Source organism: Taudactylus pleione, unplaced genomic scaffold (genome assembly GCF_031769625.1).
Source record: "Taudactylus pleione unplaced genomic scaffold, aTauple2 ptg001562l, whole genome shotgun sequence".
NCBI classification, from domain to species: Eukaryota; Metazoa; Chordata; class Amphibia; order Anura; family Myobatrachidae; genus Taudactylus; species Taudactylus pleione.
In genome coordinates, this window is record NW_028285959.1 from 74,731 (window position 1) to 96,691 (window position 21,961).

The 21,961-nt window shown below is 41.8% G+C and overlaps 1 protein-coding gene across 1 annotated transcript in view; it reads left to right on the forward strand.

Moving 5' to 3' along the window:
- Positions 1-21,961, forward strand: part of LOC148442374 (outer kinetochore KNL1 complex subunit KNL1-like) — a 138,433-nt gene that overhangs the window by 68,105 nt on the left and 48,367 nt on the right. The window contains exons 14-15 of the mRNA XM_088464012.1: positions 1,007-5,671; positions 12,954-13,086. Coding sequence (XP_088320138.1) covers positions 1,007-5,671; positions 12,954-13,086 — 4,798 coding nt within the window. The remainder of the gene's footprint in view (positions 1-1,006; positions 5,672-12,953; positions 13,087-21,961) is intronic.

Genomic DNA, 21,961 nt, shown 5'->3' on the forward strand with positions numbered 1-21,961 from the left:
CCGGAGAATAGACGCCGGGCACATGCGCCCAGCATCTATTCTCCCTGTCTGCAGCGTTTGGGTGCTCCCCGGCGTGTCCGTAAGTGCCGTGAACGCCCTGAAGAGTGACGAAAAGGGGATGTGTCTTATAGACATGCTCCCTTTTCTATGACCATGCCCCCTTTTCGGGGGGCACGCTCGCTCAAAGGTGTCCTCTAGCTCCGGCGCCCTGCCTGCCGTCGGAGTTAGAGTGAACACTATTTAACTGCGTGGTGCCCGGATTCAGTTCCATCACCTACACCCCAAGGTCTCCCTGTGGAACCTATGGATTTTGAAGAAACAGTTAACAAAGGTAAGTTCTTACCATAACTCTAATTTTTAGCTATTGTTCAAATTGGAAAGTGGGAAAATGGTAGCAATGTTCTTTGTAATTGAGCTATTCTGCCAACAGTCTGTTTTCACCAGGCAGTCATTATTTTCAGTGTCTGAAAGTGCTGTACCTGCAGTGGGGTTTGAGCATATCATTTGGGCTAATGCAGTGGTTCCAAACATTGTGCCGTGGGGCACTTACGCCACGGGTTGGTGGTTAATGACCAGATCAAATTATATATGGTCCATGTGATAGGCAAAACCAGGGCCCATCATTGCCAATCCTAAAATGTATGGACAAACAAAAAACCCAACCCTGTCCACCACCACATAAGGGTGACAGGTAAGCACAATTAACTTTATTTGTAATTGTTTCTGAATTTTTCAAACTCTTAGCCTAGAGATGTTGTTAAAAAAAAAAAAAAATTCTGATACTCTACGGCGCCGTGATTTAAGAAGGTTTGGGAACCACTTGACTAATGTATCACTGGTTTCCAATGAGTGTTGGCAGGTATGGCAGTGTTACTGGACAGTTTGTGTGACTGATCTATCCCTTTGTGTTCAATGTTGTTACATTTTGGTTTTATACTGTACTATGCACTTTAATTTTTTTTCTTTTGAACTAGTTTTCTAATTTTGACGTTTTCTTGTTGCGTAGTGGATTGCCACAGACTGCACTACAGACAGGATGATTTTCTTCTCTGATAATATGGATATGAGTGCAAGCAACACTGTTGCCATTGATCGGCTCGTTGAGGCAAAACCAAAGAAAATAGATACTGTTTTATTTTTGTCGAGTTTAAAATCTCAAAAAACTGAGGAATCAACTAGTAACATAAATTTACCATTTTCAATGAGTGGTCAAAAGAATGCAAGTTTCCAGCTGCTGACTGATTCCTCCTGTCCAACAAAAATGAAGTTTGATGACTTCTTGGCGACCTTGGCAAATGACAAAGCAAAAACTGTTACATCAAACACAAATATCTGGACCGACGATAACAAGGAGAACATTTTTCCTTATGTACCTAAAGAAAATATATCGAACAAGAAGAGTGTGCCTCCATTTTTTCATTCTCTGAAGAATACAGGAGATGTCACACACGTATTCAGAGAGCAAGAGAATGGTCTGGAGCTAACAAAATGCCACACAACCAACATTACTAATTTCACTCCAATGTTCAACAGAGACTTCCCAAATAATAATCCAGGCAGTACCTGTGCTAGCAGGGACACTGAGAAGCAAAGCTTACATTACTTAAAATTATCTGGCAACACTAGTAAATGTTACACAACTTTTTCTAATGATCAAACAGTGTTGATGAAGGATGACATGGACTTAACATGTAGTCATACAACTCGCATAGATGGAGTGTTATGGCAACCTCATCCTACATGTGATGACCAGGTCTTCCCCAATGAAAAGACCATTTTTAGTGATGAGAATGAAATGGAACTTACCAAAAATGTGGTTTTGTTGAGTAGTGTAAATGCAGGGGAAAAGAGCCAAGTCTGTATGGAGCAAACTACAGTTTTTCCGGATCAGGAAATGGACATTACCACTAGTCATACAGTAGCTATAGATGGTTTAACAGTGGATCATATGAGAAACCAAATCTCTACCTATTCTTCTGCTACCAAAGTTCCAGCAGCATGTGAAATACCCACAAATGATGTCACTGTTGCTGTTTTTTATGCTGAGAAGGGAGGACCAAACTTTTGTGTAAATTACAGTAATAATCCTGGTGCAGTAAACCCTGAAGGCAGAGCACATGATTTTAGCGGAGTGGAGAGTTCTAAGCAGGAACATCTCTCGGGTAAGCCTGCTACTCCTTTCTGTCTGTCCACTGCAAAGTCAGCATCTGACCTTGATCAGAACAAAGCTTTTATGGATATTACAAAACTTGCCTTCATAGAAAAAGGTGTCACAAACCAAACAAAATCTCATATGTTATCTTGCACTTCAGCTGAGAACCCACCTCTTACCTCCACTGAAAGGACTGTTTTGTTTACCTGTGACCAGGATGATCTGGAGATCACCAAATCTCACACCATTGCCATTGTTGGAAATTTTTTGGAACAATCCAGTAAGACTAGTATGCCATATCTAATTCCTGAATTTGATGCAACTCAAGCACATACAGTTGCTATTGAAAACCAGGTATACTGTGATGCGGAGAGTATACACAATACGGATTTAAAAAGCCTAGTTCAAAACAACATTTCCATTCATTCGGCAGCTGTGAATAATTTGCTTATATGTGATGAGGGAATTCTCAAAACCCATACAACTTCACTTAGTGAGAGTAAAGTACGTAATCTGCCTGTTCCATTCAAGAGTTGCACTAATCCTACGGATTTGGAGCAAATGGATATGGATATTACAAAATCTAATACAGTTTTTATTGATAACAAACCAGAAAATGAAATGCCTTGGGGAGAGCTTCAGCTCCCCGTTACATCTAAAGGTGGGCAATCCTTCAAGGAGACTACAGTCTTTGGTAATAATATTGCCAATAAAGTTGGGGAAATGGAGTTGGCAAATACAAATGGTGGTCTGTTATCCCGAGAGAGAGAGCCACAAGACCTAGAGAAGACAGCAGGAATGTTTATGGTTGCTCAAGATAAGACTTTACCATGTGAACAGAATATGGATATGACTAAATCACACACTATTGACATTGAAAGCAGGAAGGACAGATTGCGAAACAGTTTACAAATTAATCCTATATCGACAAGTGAAAATGTCCTTACAGAGTTGGAGGATGCTATGGAGCTAACAAAAAGTCACACAGATGTTATTGGTCGAGATGATCCAGTTAAGTGCTGCAACAATTCTGTTAATAGCCTGTTTTCCAAAGATGTTAATATGGACATTACAAGGTCAAACACTGTATTTATTGAACACCTATCAGATAAGTTGCAAAATAGAGTTGTTCCTGTTTTAGACACTTGCCCTCAAGGAAAAAGTGCTTATCAGAATTCTTTTGATACTCTTGATGAAACCATACATGTAGTTTGTAATATGGAAGAGACCAAAACAAACTTTGAGTTCGCAATCGCTGAGGAAGAGAGATTAGTATGTAAGGCTTCATTTAGTAAAAGTGTATCTAACCAAGGGGACATGGAAAGAAGAAAGCATCATACTGGTGGAATTGAAAGCAAAAACTTGCAGGAAGTACATATTAACCGTCCTGTGTATGAAACTGTATCTACTTTTGACCGCAATAGTACCTCTGATACAGCTAACTTTGTTTGTGAGTCTATAAATTTAAATATGTCTCGCGGAGAAAGAATTGAAAACGCCCAATCTAAAGAACCACAATCTCTGTCTGTTGCTGATGGCTTTAGCCATAAAAGGTTGGGCTGGTCTTTGGCTTCACAGAACACCTTTAAGTTTCAAGGAAAAGATTTTTTTACAGCAGAAGAGAATGACTCCCAGCATCACCCCAATGATAAAACACTATTCCCAAATGAACAGGAAAGTATGGAAATCACAAAAGTCCACACTGTTATGGTAGAAGTTAGAATGATGGAAGAGTCTAATTCCCAAGGTACAATACCTGGCATATGTACAATAAATGGAGAGAATGAAAAGATTAACGTTGTAAAAACCTCAGCCTTCGATATGGAAAGTCATGGGAAGTGTGAAAACTTAATTGAAGATCCTATGGAAAGGTTAGAGCAAGCTGGCAGAAAAAGTATGTCAAGGTCCACATCTTTATTATCAAAAACTGTAATGTTTTTAGAGGATTTGGGAAATATGGAGCTCACACAAGTCCATACTATGCCAATTGAAGGAGTGTTGGAGGATAATCCTGTTTTTTCTGGTATAAATAGCACTTGTGTGACTTCAGAGGAGGAGATGGATATCACTAAAAGTAATACAGTTTTCATTGGTCAAAAATGTGAGGATGCCAAGAACAGCTTGTTTAGAAATGATGCCATGAGGAAGACAATTTCGAATTTAGGGACTTCCACTACCAATAAAGAATTTGCAGTAGAAAATAAAGTTTCTAATGATAAATTAGCAATTGTGGATGAATCTGGGTTGATTGAGGCAGCTTTCAAATGTAAAAGCCAACCCTTAGATATATGTACAGAAAATCCTACAGTGGACGTCAAGATTGCCTGTGACAGTAAACAAATTGATACCAGGTCACTGTATTCTGACTCCTGTTGTCTTCCTCATGAGCTAGCTGTAGCTGATCATGTCTCCAGCCTACAAATCGGATCTTCAGTCCCTCAAAAAGATCCATTTCAAGACAATATGGTGTCTAAAAAAGTTAAACGAACCTCAAAAAGAGTGTCTTTCCATTTTCCTGAAAGGGACTATGAGATTAGCGATGACATTTTGAAACTGAGCAATGCAATCCCAATGCCAAATCAAGAAGAACAGTTTTCTTTGGTCGCAGATGAACATTCCACCAATAGCCAGGTAGAACCTGAAAATCTTCCCGTACCTATTACTGCTGAACTTTCCGATGGTAAATCAGATTTGACAAATAACGCATTGATTCAATGTAATTTAGAGAATAATTTAAATTTGAAAGATTTTAACCTCCTTGAAAATGTCCCTGACCTATCAAATAAAAATGTAAGTGTTACTGATGGCTTTTGTCGTGTCAAAGAGAACAAGAGCCGTAGAAGCATTGCTGATATACAATTAAAAATCAAGAGTTTGACCCAAAACGCAAATACTTCAAACCATCATACTTCTCCTGTTTCATGTCTTCTTGAACAGCTGCCCACTGCATCACAGACTTCCTATTGTCTAAATACAAATGAGATACCTGAACAGGATTCATTGAATTCAGTGCTTTCCTGCAAGGTGCCCACTCAGGAAAAGAAAGATAATCCTATTGAAAAGAAAGATTCAACCGTTCTAAAAGGAACATGTTTACCGAATAGGCTGTCTGTCAAGATATTTCAGCCTAGGTTACCCACCAAAAGGCATTCCAGCACAAGTAGCATGCAAGAGCCAATTTCTTCTTCTGTTTCTAAGACACAAGCTGGCCGTACATCAATGACACTTCTCAAGGCTTTAGCTACTAATGATGACGGCCAGTGTATAGAAGAGGAAATTATTCCTGTTTGTCCAGATGAGCAAGAAATAAATAGTTTATTTCAATATGATGTGCCAGAAGGTGCTTGGGAGGAGTTGTGTAAGAAAGAGGCTCTGCACAAAAACCTAAAACAATGTGCTGTTGGACCCGAAGAGACAACTAATGTTCAAAAAAGGAACCGTGACACAGAGGACGATGTCTATGTTCAGAGAGAAAAGAAAGCCAAACTGAATGAGGAGACAACCGACAAAGAGGAACAGGTGGGTGTGATGCTTGTGGATTATTTAACATTTGTAGACTTCTTTAATGTAGTTCAAACAGTCGGCTTGGTCGGTCTGCTAAAGTTGAAGCCCTAGCTATTTAACCACTTAACTTGTGATCTATCTCTAATCTCTCTAAAAATGTATTTAAATATTTTATTGTTACAAAAATAAAAATGCCTATAAACACGAGTGCAATAGCCCCACCGCCAGTGGCAATAGTCCCCCTGCTGCAGGTGATTTCTGCCCTCAAGCAATTCTAGGGTGAGAATTTATGCAGTGATTTTGGACTGGCACAGAGCACCACCTCACTGCCATGAGGTTGGTGGAGCAGGAGGAATTCTGTTCTGCACTAGTGTAGTACATATTTCTTATTTAAAACCCACTCTGCCCGATTTTTAAAATATGTCCTGCTGAACAAAGCCTGACTTCAGTGGGCCCGCTGCCCCCCGCCTCTCGCTGTCTCTTCTCGTAGGGAGGGGAATGTTGGACCAAGATGCTTGGCATACCCCCTAGAGCAGAGGTTCCCAAACCCTGTCCTCAAGGCACCCTAAAGATAACTATGCTTGGGCACAGGCGACTTAATTAGTGCCTCAGTCAATTTGGTTTAACCATCTGTGCTCATCCATGGATATCCTTAAAACCTGGACTGTTAGGGTGCCTTGAGGACTGCGTTTGGGAGCCACTGCCCTAGAGCAGTGATTCTCAAACTCTGTCCTCAGGGCCCCACACAGGTCGCATTTTCCAGGTCACCCAGCAGGTGCACTGGTGTATTCACTACTCACTGACACATTTTAAAAGATCCACAGGTGGTTATAATTACACTGTACAACAAATTAATACTTTTAATTTTTCCTTTCTAAAATTAGTCATACATTACTAATTTGAGGTCAATAAAAACTTAAATGATTTCAGAGTGTTTTTACTAGCTCTATTTTTTGAGCTACACTACTTGCACTATACTGTATGTACATTAGTAATAGTCATAGTGAAAAGCTATGTTTAAAATCTGATATTTTGTTGTTAGAAAATAATTAACAGTTTTAATTCAATCACAAATAAGAACACCAAACGAAACAAAAAAACAGCATCCAAAAAGTACTATCTAATATAGTGGCCTATTCATGTGGGGGTGCTTTCTCTTTGCTTGTCGCTTGTACACCTCTTCTGGGGCTTCTGTTGTCACTGTCCAACAGTAGTGATTCACCTACCCTGATATCTTTGTTCCATTGCTGAAATGTCTTGGTGGAATCGCTCACAATGATTGTCACTCAGTGCACCACAGTTATCTTGTGGGGGTAATCCCGTGAATCGCATATATTTGCATAGGGGAGGGGACAAATAACTGATTCATTTAATTGGGTCATTAGGCCCCGCCCCCTCTGCGCAGAACATAGATTGCTGGTAAGATTTTCTCCATTCTACCCACTTCACTAGGTAAATGGGCTATATCTCGGAACTCAGAGCTAACTGAGTTTTAAATGTCATATTCATTCTTTGCATGCTGAAATGAATTAAAAGTAACTATTTTCACATCGGAAACATTTTCATTGTTGTGCAGTGTTATTTCACTTTTGAGTCTGTGCAGAGACATGGAAAACATGCACTGTGTGGGGTCCTTTGGACAGAGTTTGAGAACCTGTGCCCTAGAGTGATAAAAAGGAGGCTTGTTGTGAGACCACGCCCCCTTTTGGAAGAGCAGATGTGCCCTCTTAAATGATGGGCACCATGCCCGATCATGAAGCTGCAGTCAACACTACATATATATACATGACTGGAGGACCTTAAGAAGTTGTTGGTCTATTGTCCACTGGCACATATGCCTGTGTGATCCACAGCCCAATAGTCTTAAATGCCTGTAAATTAAATTTCGTTTTTTAAAGCATTCTTTATATGTCTGTGCAGATAGAGATATGTAGATATATATCTATCCTTCACGCTAGGCTGTTTTAGCGGGGCGCTGTGCCCTGCCCTAGAGCGCGGCACCCGCTGAGAAAGCCTGCGGGTTCTGTCTCCACCCATGGGTCATAATGTCCTGTGGGTGGTCAAAACGGCGGCACAGTGTTCACCGCTGGTGAATGGATGCCAGGTGCATGTGCCCGGCATCCATTCACTGTGACCACAGCACTTGGGGGGCTGCCGGGCACACCCCCAGGAGTTACGAAAAGGGGACACGTCATAAAGACATGCCCCCTTTTCTTTGGCCACGCCCCCTATCCGGGCACGCGCAGAAGTGCCCTAGTTCTAGGTCCGGCGCCCTGCCTGCTGTCGGACCTAGTGAACAAAATATATACGTGTGTGTGTGTGTGTGTGTGTGTGTATATATATGTCCAAGATAGTATATAAGGTGCACTCACCAGGGACTTTCCATCAGTGTAAAAGATTTATTTTATTCCTTACTGCATAATCACAAGTCGACGTTTCAGCCAACAAATGTGGCCTTCCTCAGGACCGACTTCCCAAACCACCAAGACAGGCCCATGCTGCACTGTGTACTGAGCCTTCCTCTTATACCCCCATGTTAATTAGTGACCACACCCCCGAACAATGGAATAATGGAACAAACGAGTCAAATCTACAATATTGCCACAAGTAAAGCATAGCCTGTTTACTTATCTATCCTGCAGGAACATCCCCAAGCAGGCCAGACCTAAATGCCATCCATAAACTGTAAAAAACACTCTGAATCAGCGTTGAAAAGCCACATCGCGGTTATAATAGCGGCACTTCCGGTTTGCGTTCCACCGCAACCAGAAGTCCTCGCAAAATGCGTTCCACGCACCAGAATTAGGTATTTCACCTCACGGCTCCCGAAGATAGGGGGTAACGTTCCCTATGATGGAAAACGCATACTAAGAACAGTTCCAGGCAGCACTATGTATATGTTAAAGGTATAGATCATATATAAAATATAAAGAACTACAGAAATTAGCAATAGTGTTATCTAGGGTTAGAGAGAGGCTCATCAACATTGTGCAGATACAGAAAACAATGTCAAAACAATAATATATTAAAAAAAAGTTAAAATATAGAGAAATAACAAATAGTCAGAAAATTATTACATCTATTCATTGGTCAAGCTAATAATCAACATCAACAAAACATACTATACCAAAAAAAATCAAAAGATCTGAAAAAACTCAAATAGACACCTGTCTGTAGACCAAATTGTAGCACGACCTATCACTTGGTTAAACATCAATTGATGTTAAAATGATTCTTCATTGAGTCCCTTTGGTGATATTGTGTCGAGTCTATGTATCCACCTGGCCTCTTTCCTTAAAAGGATCAATCCACTGTCACCATCCCTTTTGAGTGGTGGCACCCGGTCGATCATCATATATTTTAGGAATGATACTTGATGTTTCTTAAGTAAAAAATGTATCGCCACTGGTTTGTCGGTGTTCCCTTTCTCGTAGGCTAGTCTGATATCAGACCGATGTCGTGCCATTCCTTCACAGAAGGTTCTGGTGGTTTTACCCACATACAGCAAGCCACATGGGCATTGTAGCAAATATATATGATCCAGTTGGCAGGTCAATCAATGTTGTATGTGGATGTGCTGTCCATTGTGAGGATGTGGAAACTATTTCCCCACTAGAACTTCTCTGCAGGTTGTGCACCCCAAACAGCGAAAGCACCCTTTATTTGTAGTTAGCCAATTTAGCCCCGTTGGTAGTTGATTCCATGTTGGTTCTATACAGTAGATCCTTAATATTGGGACCACAATGGATGCTCAATAGGGGTGGAGTCGTCCCCACACTCCCCATATTGCAATCGGTGCCCACAAGTGGCCAGTGTCTCCTAACCGAGCGTTGCACTGCTCATAATCTGGTGTCACATTTGACACCTAGGATCTTCCGATCATTCTTTTTCGTTCCACCAGTCGTCACGTCATCACCTTCAAAGATTTTTCTTGCCCTGGTGAGGCAATTGTCAACAACGTGGAACCTTTGCCTGGTTTCCTCTAATTTAGCTCAGCCAGATAACATTCCAAGATGTTCCTTAAACACGTAGGAGCTGGGAAGTTGGTAATTTGTTTTTAAGGGCATCAGGGTAGTGGCTCATTGGTATCAAAAGTTTGTTGGTTTGCGAAACAGGGTGTGTGCCAACCGATTATTTTTCTTGAAGACCAGAACGTCTAAGAAATTATCTGGTTCTGATCAACAGATGTCGTAGAACGTATTGGGCTTCTCTAGCCGTTGATTCTCAACCATCCTAAGAAAAGAATCCTTATCGCCATGCCAGATGACAAAAATGTCGTCAATAAAGCGTTAAAAATGGACAAAGAGAGCGCTGAAATCAGCAATTGGTATTTATTAACAGATATTAGTATAAAATCTCCAGTGTAAATAATTACATACACATATAGCAATTGCCGGCCAGCAATATTTTAATACAATTTGCTTAAGCATTTCCAACACACATATATACCACACGTAGAGATATAAATAAAACTTGTAAAAAAAATCAACGATAAAAAACAATGATAAAATAAACCTCCCCTGTGAGGAATATTAAGCAGGTACAGATATTTGTAGTTAGTTGAGTCTCTCGTTACAAAAAAGACAATAGTTTCTTTTCAAGATTATCACCAATAAAATTGTATCAAGTATAGACAGCAATTGCAAAGATACTTTGTAACACAATGAAGATTCCTTTTCAATCTAAAATACGTTAAGACCGTTTTGGATTCCTGCAGTTCCAATCTAGTGCAGAACTTTCTAATAACACTTGTTCTCCGTTTTGGATAATTGGACTGCTTCACCTGTAGTCAGCTTAAAGCAACTTATTGATTTTTATGGTGTTTACAATGAACATGGTAATTATGTGAATTTCAAATGATAGCAACATTACGAAGAGATATTAAACAGTCCTGTAGTTAGATTTATTAAACTGTTTAATTGTAGATTTGCCTGAGACAATATTTCTCGCAGCTCCTGCAATTGCAGTTTTTAACAAATGTCCCCCATGGCCATGTGGTAAAAAGAAAAAAGGAAAATAAGTATATTCCTTTACCGGGGTGATGAACCCGCAAGTGTAGATGATCCACCGGGTGATCTGCCTACTGCCAGAGTCTGTTACTGTATCGCTCGTATCCAGGGATAGTGCTTCACCCGTTCCCTCTGAGCGTGTGTTCAGCAGACAGAGATCCTCTGTTTGTCACCTGGCAGCCTGGTGGTGACCCCGCAATAGCACTCTGGGCTAGATCGCTCGCCTCCGGAGATTAGAGACGTATGTCTCCGTGGAGCACATAGATGGTTAGCGTGGATCAATATTAGCCGGCACCACTCAAAACTCGTTTCTCCACACCTCCTAGATTCGGCAGCTTCCTCAGTCAGCTTAATATGTAGTGTGTGTGTGTATGTATATATGTATGTGTATATATATGTGTGTGTGTATATGTATATATTATGTGTGTGTATGTATGTATATATATATATATATATATATATTCTCTATCTCTCTCACCCCCCCCCCCCCCCCTTGGCTTTTTACCTTGTTTGTTACATTACACAATTTTATTTTATTTTTATCTGAATCTTATGTGATGGATCTGCACAAAATAGTCTAATTTTGTGGTGTGAAATGAGAAAAATAATATACTTTATAAACAAAATTCTGAAAATTGGCATGTGCATATGTAATCACCCCCTTTGCTATGAAGCCCCTCAAAAGTTCTGGTGCAACCAATTACCTTCAGAAGTCACATAATTAGTGAAATGAAGTCCACCTGTGTGAAATCTAAGTGTCACATGATCTGTCAGTATAAACACAGCTTTTCTGAAAGGCCCCAGATGCCGCAACACCACTAACCAAGAGGCATCACACCATGAAGACCAAGGAGCTCTCCAAACAATTTAGGGACAAAGTTGTTGAAAAGGTACAATTCTGGGTTGGGTTATAAAAAAAATATCCAAATCTTTGATGATCCCCCGGAACATTTTACCACATCAAACCTTGCAAGAGTGAAGCCCACCAAAACTCAGACTGGGCAAGGAGGGCATTAATCAGAGAAGCAGCACAGAGACCAAAGGTAACCCTGAAGGAGCTGCAGAGTTCCACAGCAGAGACTGGTGTATCTGCATGTGACCACAATAAGCCGTACACTCCATAGAGTCGGGCTTTATGGAAGAGTGGCCAGAAAAAAGCCATTACTTAGTGTTAAAAATAAGAAGACACAATTTGAGTTTGCCAAAAAGGCATGTGGGCGACTCCCCAAATGTATGGAGGAAGGTGCTCTGGTCAGAGGAGACTAAAAATTTACTTTTCGGCCACCAAGGAAAGCTCTGTCTGGCGCAAACCCAACACATCCCATCACCCAAGAACACAGTCCCCACAGTGAAACATGGTGGTGGCAGCATCGTGCTGCGTGGATGTTTTTTCAGCAGCAGGAACTGGGAAACTGAGTTAAGTCGAAGGGAAAGATGGATGGTGCTAAATACAGGGATATTCTTGAGCAAAACCTCTTTCAGTCTGCCTGTGAGTTGAGACTGGGACAGAGGTTCACCTTCCAGCAGGACAATGACCCGAAGCATACTGCTAAAGCAACACTCTGTTTAAGGGGAAACATTTAAATGTGTTGGAATGGCCTAGTCAAAGCCCAGATCTCAATCCAATTGAGAATCTGTGGTCAGACTTGAAGATTTGCTGTTCACAAGGGGAAACCATCCAACATGAAGGAGCTGGAGCAGTTTTGCCTTGAGGAATGGGCAAAAATCCCAGGGGCAAGATGTGGCAAGCTCATTGAGAGTTATCCAAAGCAACTTGCAGCTGAAATTGCTGCAAAAGGTGGCTCGACAAAGTACTGACTTTAGGGGGGTGAATAGTTATGCACGCTGAAGTTTTCTGTTATATTGTCCTAAATGCTGTTTGATTCACAATAGAAAAAAAAACACAACTTCAAAGTTGTAGGCATGTTCTGTGAATGAAATGATGCACACCTTCACACAATCCATTTTAATTCCAGGTTGTGAGGCAACAAACATGAAAAATGCAAAGGGGGGTGAAAATATTTTTGCAAGGCTGTGTGTGTGTGTGTGTGTGTGTGTGTGTGTGTGTGTATATATATATATATATATATATATATATATATATATATATATATATATCTCTATCCCTCATTTTTTTTTTTGTGTATGTCTGTGCTTGTGCATGCATACATACAACTACCTATAGTTATTGTGTATATATGGTTGTGTTTTTAGTAGTTTTTTTTTCTATGTTTTCATAAATGGTTATCAAGATTGTCTAAATGTATTACATTTTATATTTTGTCTAGACATCTGTACCTATTAAAAGTCCAAGTTCTAGAAGTGATTTTTCTCATACAAGTAAAGCCATGGAGCAAACTTATTGGAACAGCAGCAGCTCTCAGGACTCAAGGGGAGATGGGATGTCTGTAGATCTAAGCAGTAAGTAATCATTCCCAATGTTTTTTTATTTTTTTCATGTACATTAGGCAGAATAATAGATTAAAATATTTTTGTCCTAAAATGGATAACATTGCATGAAAACTGTAGTTGACACATGTTTTAGATTGTTCTTAATGTGTACTCTGCACTTTTTACCAATGTGATTTACTGTTCTGGTAGTGTGAATTAATGCATACGAAGTGGGTTGCACCTCATTTTAAAATTTTATGAGCCGATTCAATTAACCACGGAACGTCTCTAGCTGATTTATTTGACCCTATGGTGGTATAAGGAAAATCTGCTACCATAGTTACGCTTATGTGTAACTGCCTTGAGCCTGAAAGTGAATGGGAACAATTCCATAAAAAAATATATACTTTCTGTTATCTCTTTCAGCCATATAGGGGTACACGGTTTTACTTTGGTGTACAGACCATGATGGTGCTGGGCAGTGAACAAATACACTACAGACTTGTTTGTCTGTCTCCTCCCCCATTTAATCCCCTCCCCTGAAAGTAATTCAGTTTTTAATTTCTTCTTCGGGGTCCACAGGGTCCACAGAAGTTACCTTGGGGTATGTGGTTGGAGTGATCCAGGCACCAAACAGTTAAAAGTTTTAGCTCCCAGGATGCACTGAGTCTTCCTCCATATATACCCCACCCCTGACTCCAGGCATTTATTTTTTGTTTGGTGCGCAGGAATGCACCGTACTGAACAGGGAACTGCCTCGGCAGTCCCAAGCAAGTGTGTGTTTTTTGTGTTTTTGTTTTGTTTTCTTTCTTTCTTTTTTTTATTATGAGTAAGCAGCACTAGGCATCCGGATGGACTTCCATGCTGCTGCTCAGTCTACCCCCGCCGGAACCGAAACACCAGTGCGGGAACTGGTACTGGCGATTTCGATGGGGGTCAGCTGGGTGACTCTGATCCCAGGACTGCAACCGGAAACATCAGTGATGCAGGTAAGGTGGTTCCCCGCGACCGCTGATGACTGGAAACCACACGGCAGTCTGTGGCCTCAGGTGTTGGAGACCTGCCGGGAGATGCTGTAGTAAGGAGCCAGGTGAACTGCCTCACCCACTAGACCACCGGGACATGAGGGATCCTGACAGCCGGGGTTGATAACGGCGGCGGCCATGATATGTCAGTGTGCCCGGTCGATCCATACAGCAGATGGGAGGTACGCTCTCCCCGGCGGCCCCTCCCCCGACCCAGATGTGAGGTTTCCAGCGTCTAGGTTGCCCCGCCCAGCTTCCCTGTCTATGAGACGGCCAGAGACCACTCTTAGGTGCTCTCGGTGGCTGCAATCTCAGGAGATTTGGTCAGTCACCCTGTATGCCTCTCCTTAGATGGCCAGGTTATACAGAGCTCCATATCCTACTTGGTCTGGTGCTGTTCGTAGTTGTCTAAAAGCTTATAGTGTGTGTGTGTGTATTATGTATGTGTGTGTGTGTGTGTGTATATGTGTGTGTATATATATATGTATGTATATATATGTATATATATATATATATATATATATATATATATATATATTATAATTTTTTTTTTTATTCTAACAGATTTGCATTGCATGTGACTGGTGAAATCTGCTGTTATACTGCCTTTTTATTTCTAAAATGACTGTCGGTTATAGCGATCACTCCTGTTTCTCCTCATAAGCCCTCTGCTACAGGTCTGTGGATTGTGGGTGTGAAACATTGTCGTGTATTACTTTGCATAGCATTAAAGATATGTCTGAAGAAACTGAAAAGCAGGTGACCTGAAGCCCCTGTTCTGGTGTCATGCATGACCTGTAAAGCAGGGTTATCCCCTCAGGATTTCATGCAGAATGGATTATGTGGTCACTGTTATAAGGAGTTATCAGTCAAATATACCAGCTCCTGGGCAGGAACCCCCTTGGGCTTCCTTTTCCCAGAATATGGCACGGGTTGTATACTGTTAATCTGCTCCTGAACTGGCCCCTACATCCTAGAATGCGGCTACAACCTACTATGTTTATGCACCCTATGCATCCATCTTGGATGGACGTTTATGCCCACTCAGGTCAGAGTGTGACTTCGTCCCCTGCTGCATTTCAGCAAGCGCTGCAAGCAGCTAGGTCGGTACATCCTAAAACCAGAAGGCAGTCGCCTTCTTCCTATCACTCCATCCAGCCTGTAAACTTTTGTGCATCTTCTGATGAGTGTGAGGAACAGGACTTCTCTCAAGAGTCTTTCAGGCGAGGAGGACCATTTTCCAACAGCGGATGACCCCCTCCTTGATTAGGGCGGTCAAAACTGTGCTAAACATAGATAATGCGGGACCTGAACTAAGAGGGGCTCAAGTGTTTAAATGCTAGAAAGTGGTAAAAGCTGAATTTCCCAAATTTGAGCACCTCTCTGAGATTATGGGAAAACCATGGAGTTCTCCAGATAGACGATTCCATGTTACAAAGAAGTTTACAGCCTTATACCCCCTCCCAGCAGAAAAGTGTGCAAAGTTCCACCAACGGTAGACGCACATGTGGCACATCTGGTAAGGAGAGCCACATTGCCCATACCATCTGCATCCTCCCTTAAGGATACCACAGATAGGAGACTTCAAGCCTGCCTGAACTTTTCTCTGTCAGGAGCTGTTACCCGCCCCGCCCTGCCATGGCTTCGGCCTGGGTCTCTAAGGCCATTGTGGAATGGACAAAGGCACTGGAAAATACACTTCCAGAGGCTTCCCGATAACAGATGACCATTATCTCTCCTATATTAAGGAGGATGCCTCCTATCTAGGAGAGACGGCATTGGACTCCGGTCTTCTATCCTCTAAGGCTTCAGCTGCCTCAGTTGTGGCTCGCAGAGCCCTATGGTTAAGTGACTGGAAAGCAGATGCAGGGTCCAAGAAGGCACTGGAATCCCTTCCGTTTGCAGGAGGCATTCTGTTTGGCACAGAATTGGGTAACATTGTAGCTACGGTAGCAGCCTCCAAGGCGGCGGTCTGCCTTCAACAGCTACTCCTAGACCTAGGCAGTCATCCTTTCAATCCTTTCGGCCACAAGGAAAAGCAAGGGGTCAGTCTTCCTCTAGAACCAGTTCTCGTAAGAGACCGCAATCTAAGAAACCTTGGCCAAACAGACTTCTGACTTCCAGGTCCGACACTAAACCCGCAGCCTGATGGGGCGGGCCTCCTCCCTGGGGAATTCCAGGCTAGGGGGCCGTCGTCTTCAGGTTTCGGACACCTGGCATCTCAACAGACACCTGGGTTAGGTAGGTGGTCTCTCTCTCAGGGGTACACCTTTACCTTCTGGAGAAGTCCCCCTCAGAGATTCTTCTGCAAACCTCCTTCAGAGGAGTCTGCAAAGGCCTTGGCCCTCCAGCAGGCCATTCATTCCCTGCTGAAGTTAGGGGTAATAACCCTTTCCTAGTTGATTCACTGGAACCCAGATTATTTCAAACTATTTTTGATCCAAAACCCAATTGACCTCACTGGCCTATTCTGAATTTAAAAAGTATCTGCATTTATCTGGTTACCCAGGTTCCGTATGGAAACCCTTCGGTCAATTGTGTTGGCAATTGAACCACAGGATTTTATGGTGTCCTTGGACATTCAAGATGCATATCTGCATGTGCCAATTACACCGTCCCACCAATGATTTCTACAGTTTACGGTTTTGTAGGAACATTTTTCAATTTCAGGCGCTGCCTTTTGGTTTGGCAACAGCCCTCGGGTGTTTACCAAAATAATGGCAGTAATGACAGCCTGCCTCAGGCACCAGGTAGTCAGAATACTGCCATACCTGGACGATCTCCTAATATTGGCACAAACTCCAGAGGTGGTGCAGCATCATCTCAGACTGACAATTGCCTGTCTACACAGTCACGGCTGGATCATAATTTGGAAGAAGTCCTCGTGTACAGAAGATGGTGCATTTTGGTGCACCCTTGGATTCTCTGGCACAGAGGACATATCCAGGGGCCGGGTATATATGGAGGAGAACTCAGTGCATCCTGGGAGCTGGTAACGTCTGTGTACCCTACGACCTCAAAGAAAGTTAAAGGTAAGTTTTGCCATAACTCTTAATTTTGTGCCAATGGAATAGGGCACAGTTTTTTTTTTTTTTTTTTTCTTTAAAACTAAGTCTGCTCTGAGAGACTGGGGTTTCGCCGCTGATGGCTAAAGAGGAAGACAAGTTTTGGTCAGGCAAGTGCCAAGGATCCAACCCTATAGATAAACCACCTGCATTATGGGATCTCAACTTCAATGGGGACCCATCTTTTATACTTCAGATACTATCTTTTGGAAACACGTCGTCGGTCTGGTCCTCCTATTTGACATAAGCTGGCAGTTTTTTAGTTAAGTTTGCTCTTGCTAGCTGAAAGAATATCTGTTCTGGTCCCAGTTAAGAACACTGTCTTAAAGACGTTTCCATGGACGATGGACTCTTGCTTCAAAACTGCAGTTTGCATGCTTTCATTTAATACCTTTACAGCTGTAGACCTTTTTCAAATGGTCAAGGGCCAACTCTGTCCTGGCATCTCGGGTCATTTATCTGGCTTCTTAGACTTGACAATCACTGCTGGTGACAAAGACCAAAACCTCAACATGAGCCTTATTTTCTCCATAAGGGATTGAACTGTGATGACCACGGATGCCAGCTTATGCATTTTGAGGGCACCACTGACCACCTCCCTATGACTCCATGGCCTTTGATCTATGAAAAAAAATTCCTTCTTGAGTTGTAAGTTGCTCTTAATGCACTAATTTGGGTGCAGGCATTTTTGATGAGTAGAACAGTAAAAATTAAATCCGACAATATGCCAGTGGTAGTCAGTCCTCAAAGGAAAACCAGCAGTTAATTTAACCTTGCAGGTAACATCCGAGATTGGACAGGATGGCAATTCTGGGAGTGGACATTTAGGTAGCAGACTTCCTCAAACAAGAGCACAGTCTGATGGCCTCTCAACTAAACTACAAAGTGTTCTGTTGTGCGAGAACTCAATACCCACCCGGGGACATCGTTAGAAGATACCATGATGGTCATTTGGAAATACAACTTACGCAAGTTGGAGGAAATCAAACCATCTTATGGCCAAGTGGGACCTTACTTTACTTTCTGCTTTGCAGCAGTCTTCACTCGAGCCTTCAGTTATTTGAGCTGAAATTATTTACTTTGAAAGCTACCTTTCTGTTAGCTATCTCTTGGCAAGCTTTGTCTTATATTCCACATGGGTAAAGCTGTTCACACCAAACCTTCCTTGTCAAACCAAACTTGTTTTGTGATTGTATCAGAATCAGGAAATTGTTATAGCTTTTTCGACTGATCATTCCCATTGTCCACTTTAGTAATCTCTTGGATGTAGTGAGACCTTTGACAATCCTATACGACCACCATGAGAGAGGTTGGCCTGCTCCAAAACAGTCTGTTGTATGATGTACCAAGTAAACCTATGTTTCTGAAGGTGGCCTTTTTAGGGTCGGGTCACAGCTTGTTCTACTAATACTATGCAAAAGTTTTAGGCAGGTGTGGAAAAAATGCTGTAAAGTAATGCTTTGAAAAATAGAAGTGTTTTAATAGTTTATTTTTATCAATTAACAAAATGCAAAGTTAATGTACAGAAGATGAATCTAAATCAAATCAATATTTGGTGTGACCACTCTTTGCCTACAAAACAGCGTCATTTCTTCTAGGTGCACTTGCCCAAAGTCAGGGATTTTGTAGGATTATAGTCAGGCGTATGATTTAACCAGGACAAATGCAAATGCTCACATTTAATTCCAAAAGCTGGATATGTGTGCAATAAACAGCGCACCCTGCCTCTTATGTATAAATGATGGCTCGTGCCAACTGATGATTTAAAATGTTGCGTGATGGACTGTAATCTTAATTGTACAAGTACAAATATGAAGAAAACAGTGATGGGGAAACAGTATCCTCTTATTAATAAAAGGTGCTGGAAGACACTGATCAATGTCCAGTGTTGTCTGGATTACTCAGGTATTGAAAATGTCAAAGCTGTAGAGCTGCTAAAATTGCATACTGAGTATGCTGGTATGGTGAGGAAATGGCTGGGAGGGGGAAAAAACAAAGTCTGATGGATCAGGTAAAAAAGTGACTATGGTACTGAGCTAGTGCTGGATGAAACCTAAAGCTCTGTCTTTGGATGCTATGCGAGGTGTGAGTAGTGTTCTGGTGGGGTGGCGTCCCGACTCCCCCAGGTGCACAGTACTCACCCTCAAGCGTCCTTTGTGTCCACCTCCTGGTGGAGTCCGATGGATGTGTGGGTGATCGTGCTCCTGTGATCCTGGAGCTCTGCGGTGCAGCGCCCCGTCCGCACGCTGCCGGGGAAAGGGAGCTCCACACTTCTGTGACACTGGACTTCCGGGTCTCGCGGTCTCTGGGCTGTGTCTGACAAAGCAGTGGCTTAACTCAGGGGGGAAAGGCTGAGGAGACTTATTGACGGAGTTGCTGGGTGTAGTGGTATAAAATGTCAACCCAACGCGTTTCTGCCTTCTGGGAGGCCTTTCTCAAGGATGATTGCCATGTTAAGCTCTGGTGCTTTAAAGTTATCAGTGACCAGTCACACTGGTGGAAATGCATGGGGAGGTGTGTCTAGTAGAGCGTTCTGATTGGTCTCAAAAGGGAGGTCCTGATCTCCAAAGCTTTGTTACAAACAGTGCATGTTAAATGCACCTGTGCTGTATAAAATGACAGAAAAGGGGTGAAAAACGGGAATGTCAATTAGGAGTGTACTGTGGTTATGTTCATAGTACATAGCAAGAGGGGGTATTTTCAACTGTCCACACTTGATGCTAATTTGGTATGTTGCAAGTATTGATAGCACAATATGTTGGCACATACATATTATTATAACAGGATCCTTATTCTGCGGGATGTATTTATATCAATGAGCCCAAGTTGAAATCAATATTCAGACCTGAGGGAGACATGGTTTTGAGTAGAAAAATCCATTTAATTTCTGCTTTATTAATAACATCAGTATGATTAGGTTGTTCCAAAGTCACAAATTCCAGAGAGGCACGGTCAGAATTGTGCCATTCTTTAAAGTGGTTGGAGACACTATGCTGGATAAAACCTATTTTGATGTTGCGTATGTGCTCATAGTCTGCCCTTAAGGGCCCTAGTGGTTCTACCTACATACTCCTTCCCACGCCCACATCTCAATAGGTAGATAACTCCTATCGAGTTTCAATTTGTAGGTTTCTTTAATAGTTGTGGATGTCACAAATGTAACTTTCTTAGATGTTGTGTGTTTTGCAACCCACACATCTACCACAATAATGGAAACCCATCTCATGTGTTGAGAATGGTAATAGGGATTGTACTTGACTCGTGGGTTCAATGTGATTCTTAACTAGTTTCTGTTTAATGTCTGGGGCTTTTCTGAAAACCACTTTGGGCAAGTGCATGACATACTTCCTGATAAACCCAAAGTCAGGGATTTTGTAGGATTATAGTCAGGCGTATGATTTAACCAATCTTACCAAACAGGTGGTGATGATCATCATTTTCATATGTAGGTTGCAACATTCCTTAACTGAAACAAGCAGTTGTGTAAGAGGCTTAAAACTGGGTGTGGGCCAGCCAAACTCTGCTACAAAGGTGAGATTGTGGAAGACTCTTTAATGTCACAGGTCATACACCATGGCAAGACTGAACACAGCAACAAGATACAAGGTAGTTATACTGCATCAGCAAGGTCTCTCCCAGGCAAATATTTCAAAGCAGAATGGGGTTTCAAGATGTACTTTTCAAGCTCTTTTGAAGAAGCCCAAAGACATGGGCAACGTTGACTACCTTAGACGCAGTGGTCGGCCAAGGAAACTTGCATCAGATTAAAGCCACATCATCTTTACTTCCCTTTGAAATCGAAAGATGTCCAGCAGTGTCATCAATTTAGAACTGGCAGAAACCAGTGGGACCCATGTACACCCACTTACTGTTTCGGAGATGTCTGGCTAAAAGTGGTCTCATGGAAGAATTGCGGCCAAAAATCTATACCTTTAGACGTGGAAAAAAGTCCAAGCATAGGAACTGGGGTGCAGAAAAATTGCAGCAGGTGCTCTGAACTGATGAGTGAAAATGTTAAATATTTGACTATAACAGAAGGCAGTTTGTTTGCCGAAGGGCTGTAAAGCATTACAATGAGTGTCTGCAGGCAACAGTGAAGCATGGTGGAGGTTCCAGCAAGTGTGAACGAGCCGAAGACTAAAATCAATGACAATATGGGAAAAGTTTACATATCTAAATAGTTAATAGTACTATCATAGTAACAAATAGTCCAAAAGTTTGTGTTCATAAAGACACAATATTTGTACCATTAGAAACCTATCATCAACCTTTCTTTTATCAATCCCACATTTATGTAGGCCTCTATCCTTTACTTGTAACTTTGAGCAGCTGGATTTGGTAAAAGTTGATTTTGTGCATGAGTATAACCAAATCCACAGGGTTGCAGGCCAATACTTAAGGGTATGGTATAAAAGATCAACAGTCAGTAGGTCGAAACCAGATGGTTGACAGGTTCAAATGGTCTACACAGAAATGGGTGGCCTTTTTTTTTTTTTTTTTTTTTTTCATCCTAACCATGCCCCTAGTGCATAACCCCATCCTTCCCACTATGTGCCTGAACCTAACCCTCCCCTAGAGCCTATCCCTAACTGTCCCCTCCAACAGCCTAACCATAAAAAAATGTTGAAAACAAATATGAAAATGTTGACCCTGCCGACCTTTACATTGTCGATCTTCTATCTGGATACTATTCCTTAAAATGGATAGGTTTTAAAATATTTAGATACTTATTAGCTGATATTGAATGTGTTTGGAAAATATTGTTCATCTCTGCTAGATCTTTGATTGGTGTGCAAATGAGAACATCATTGGCTC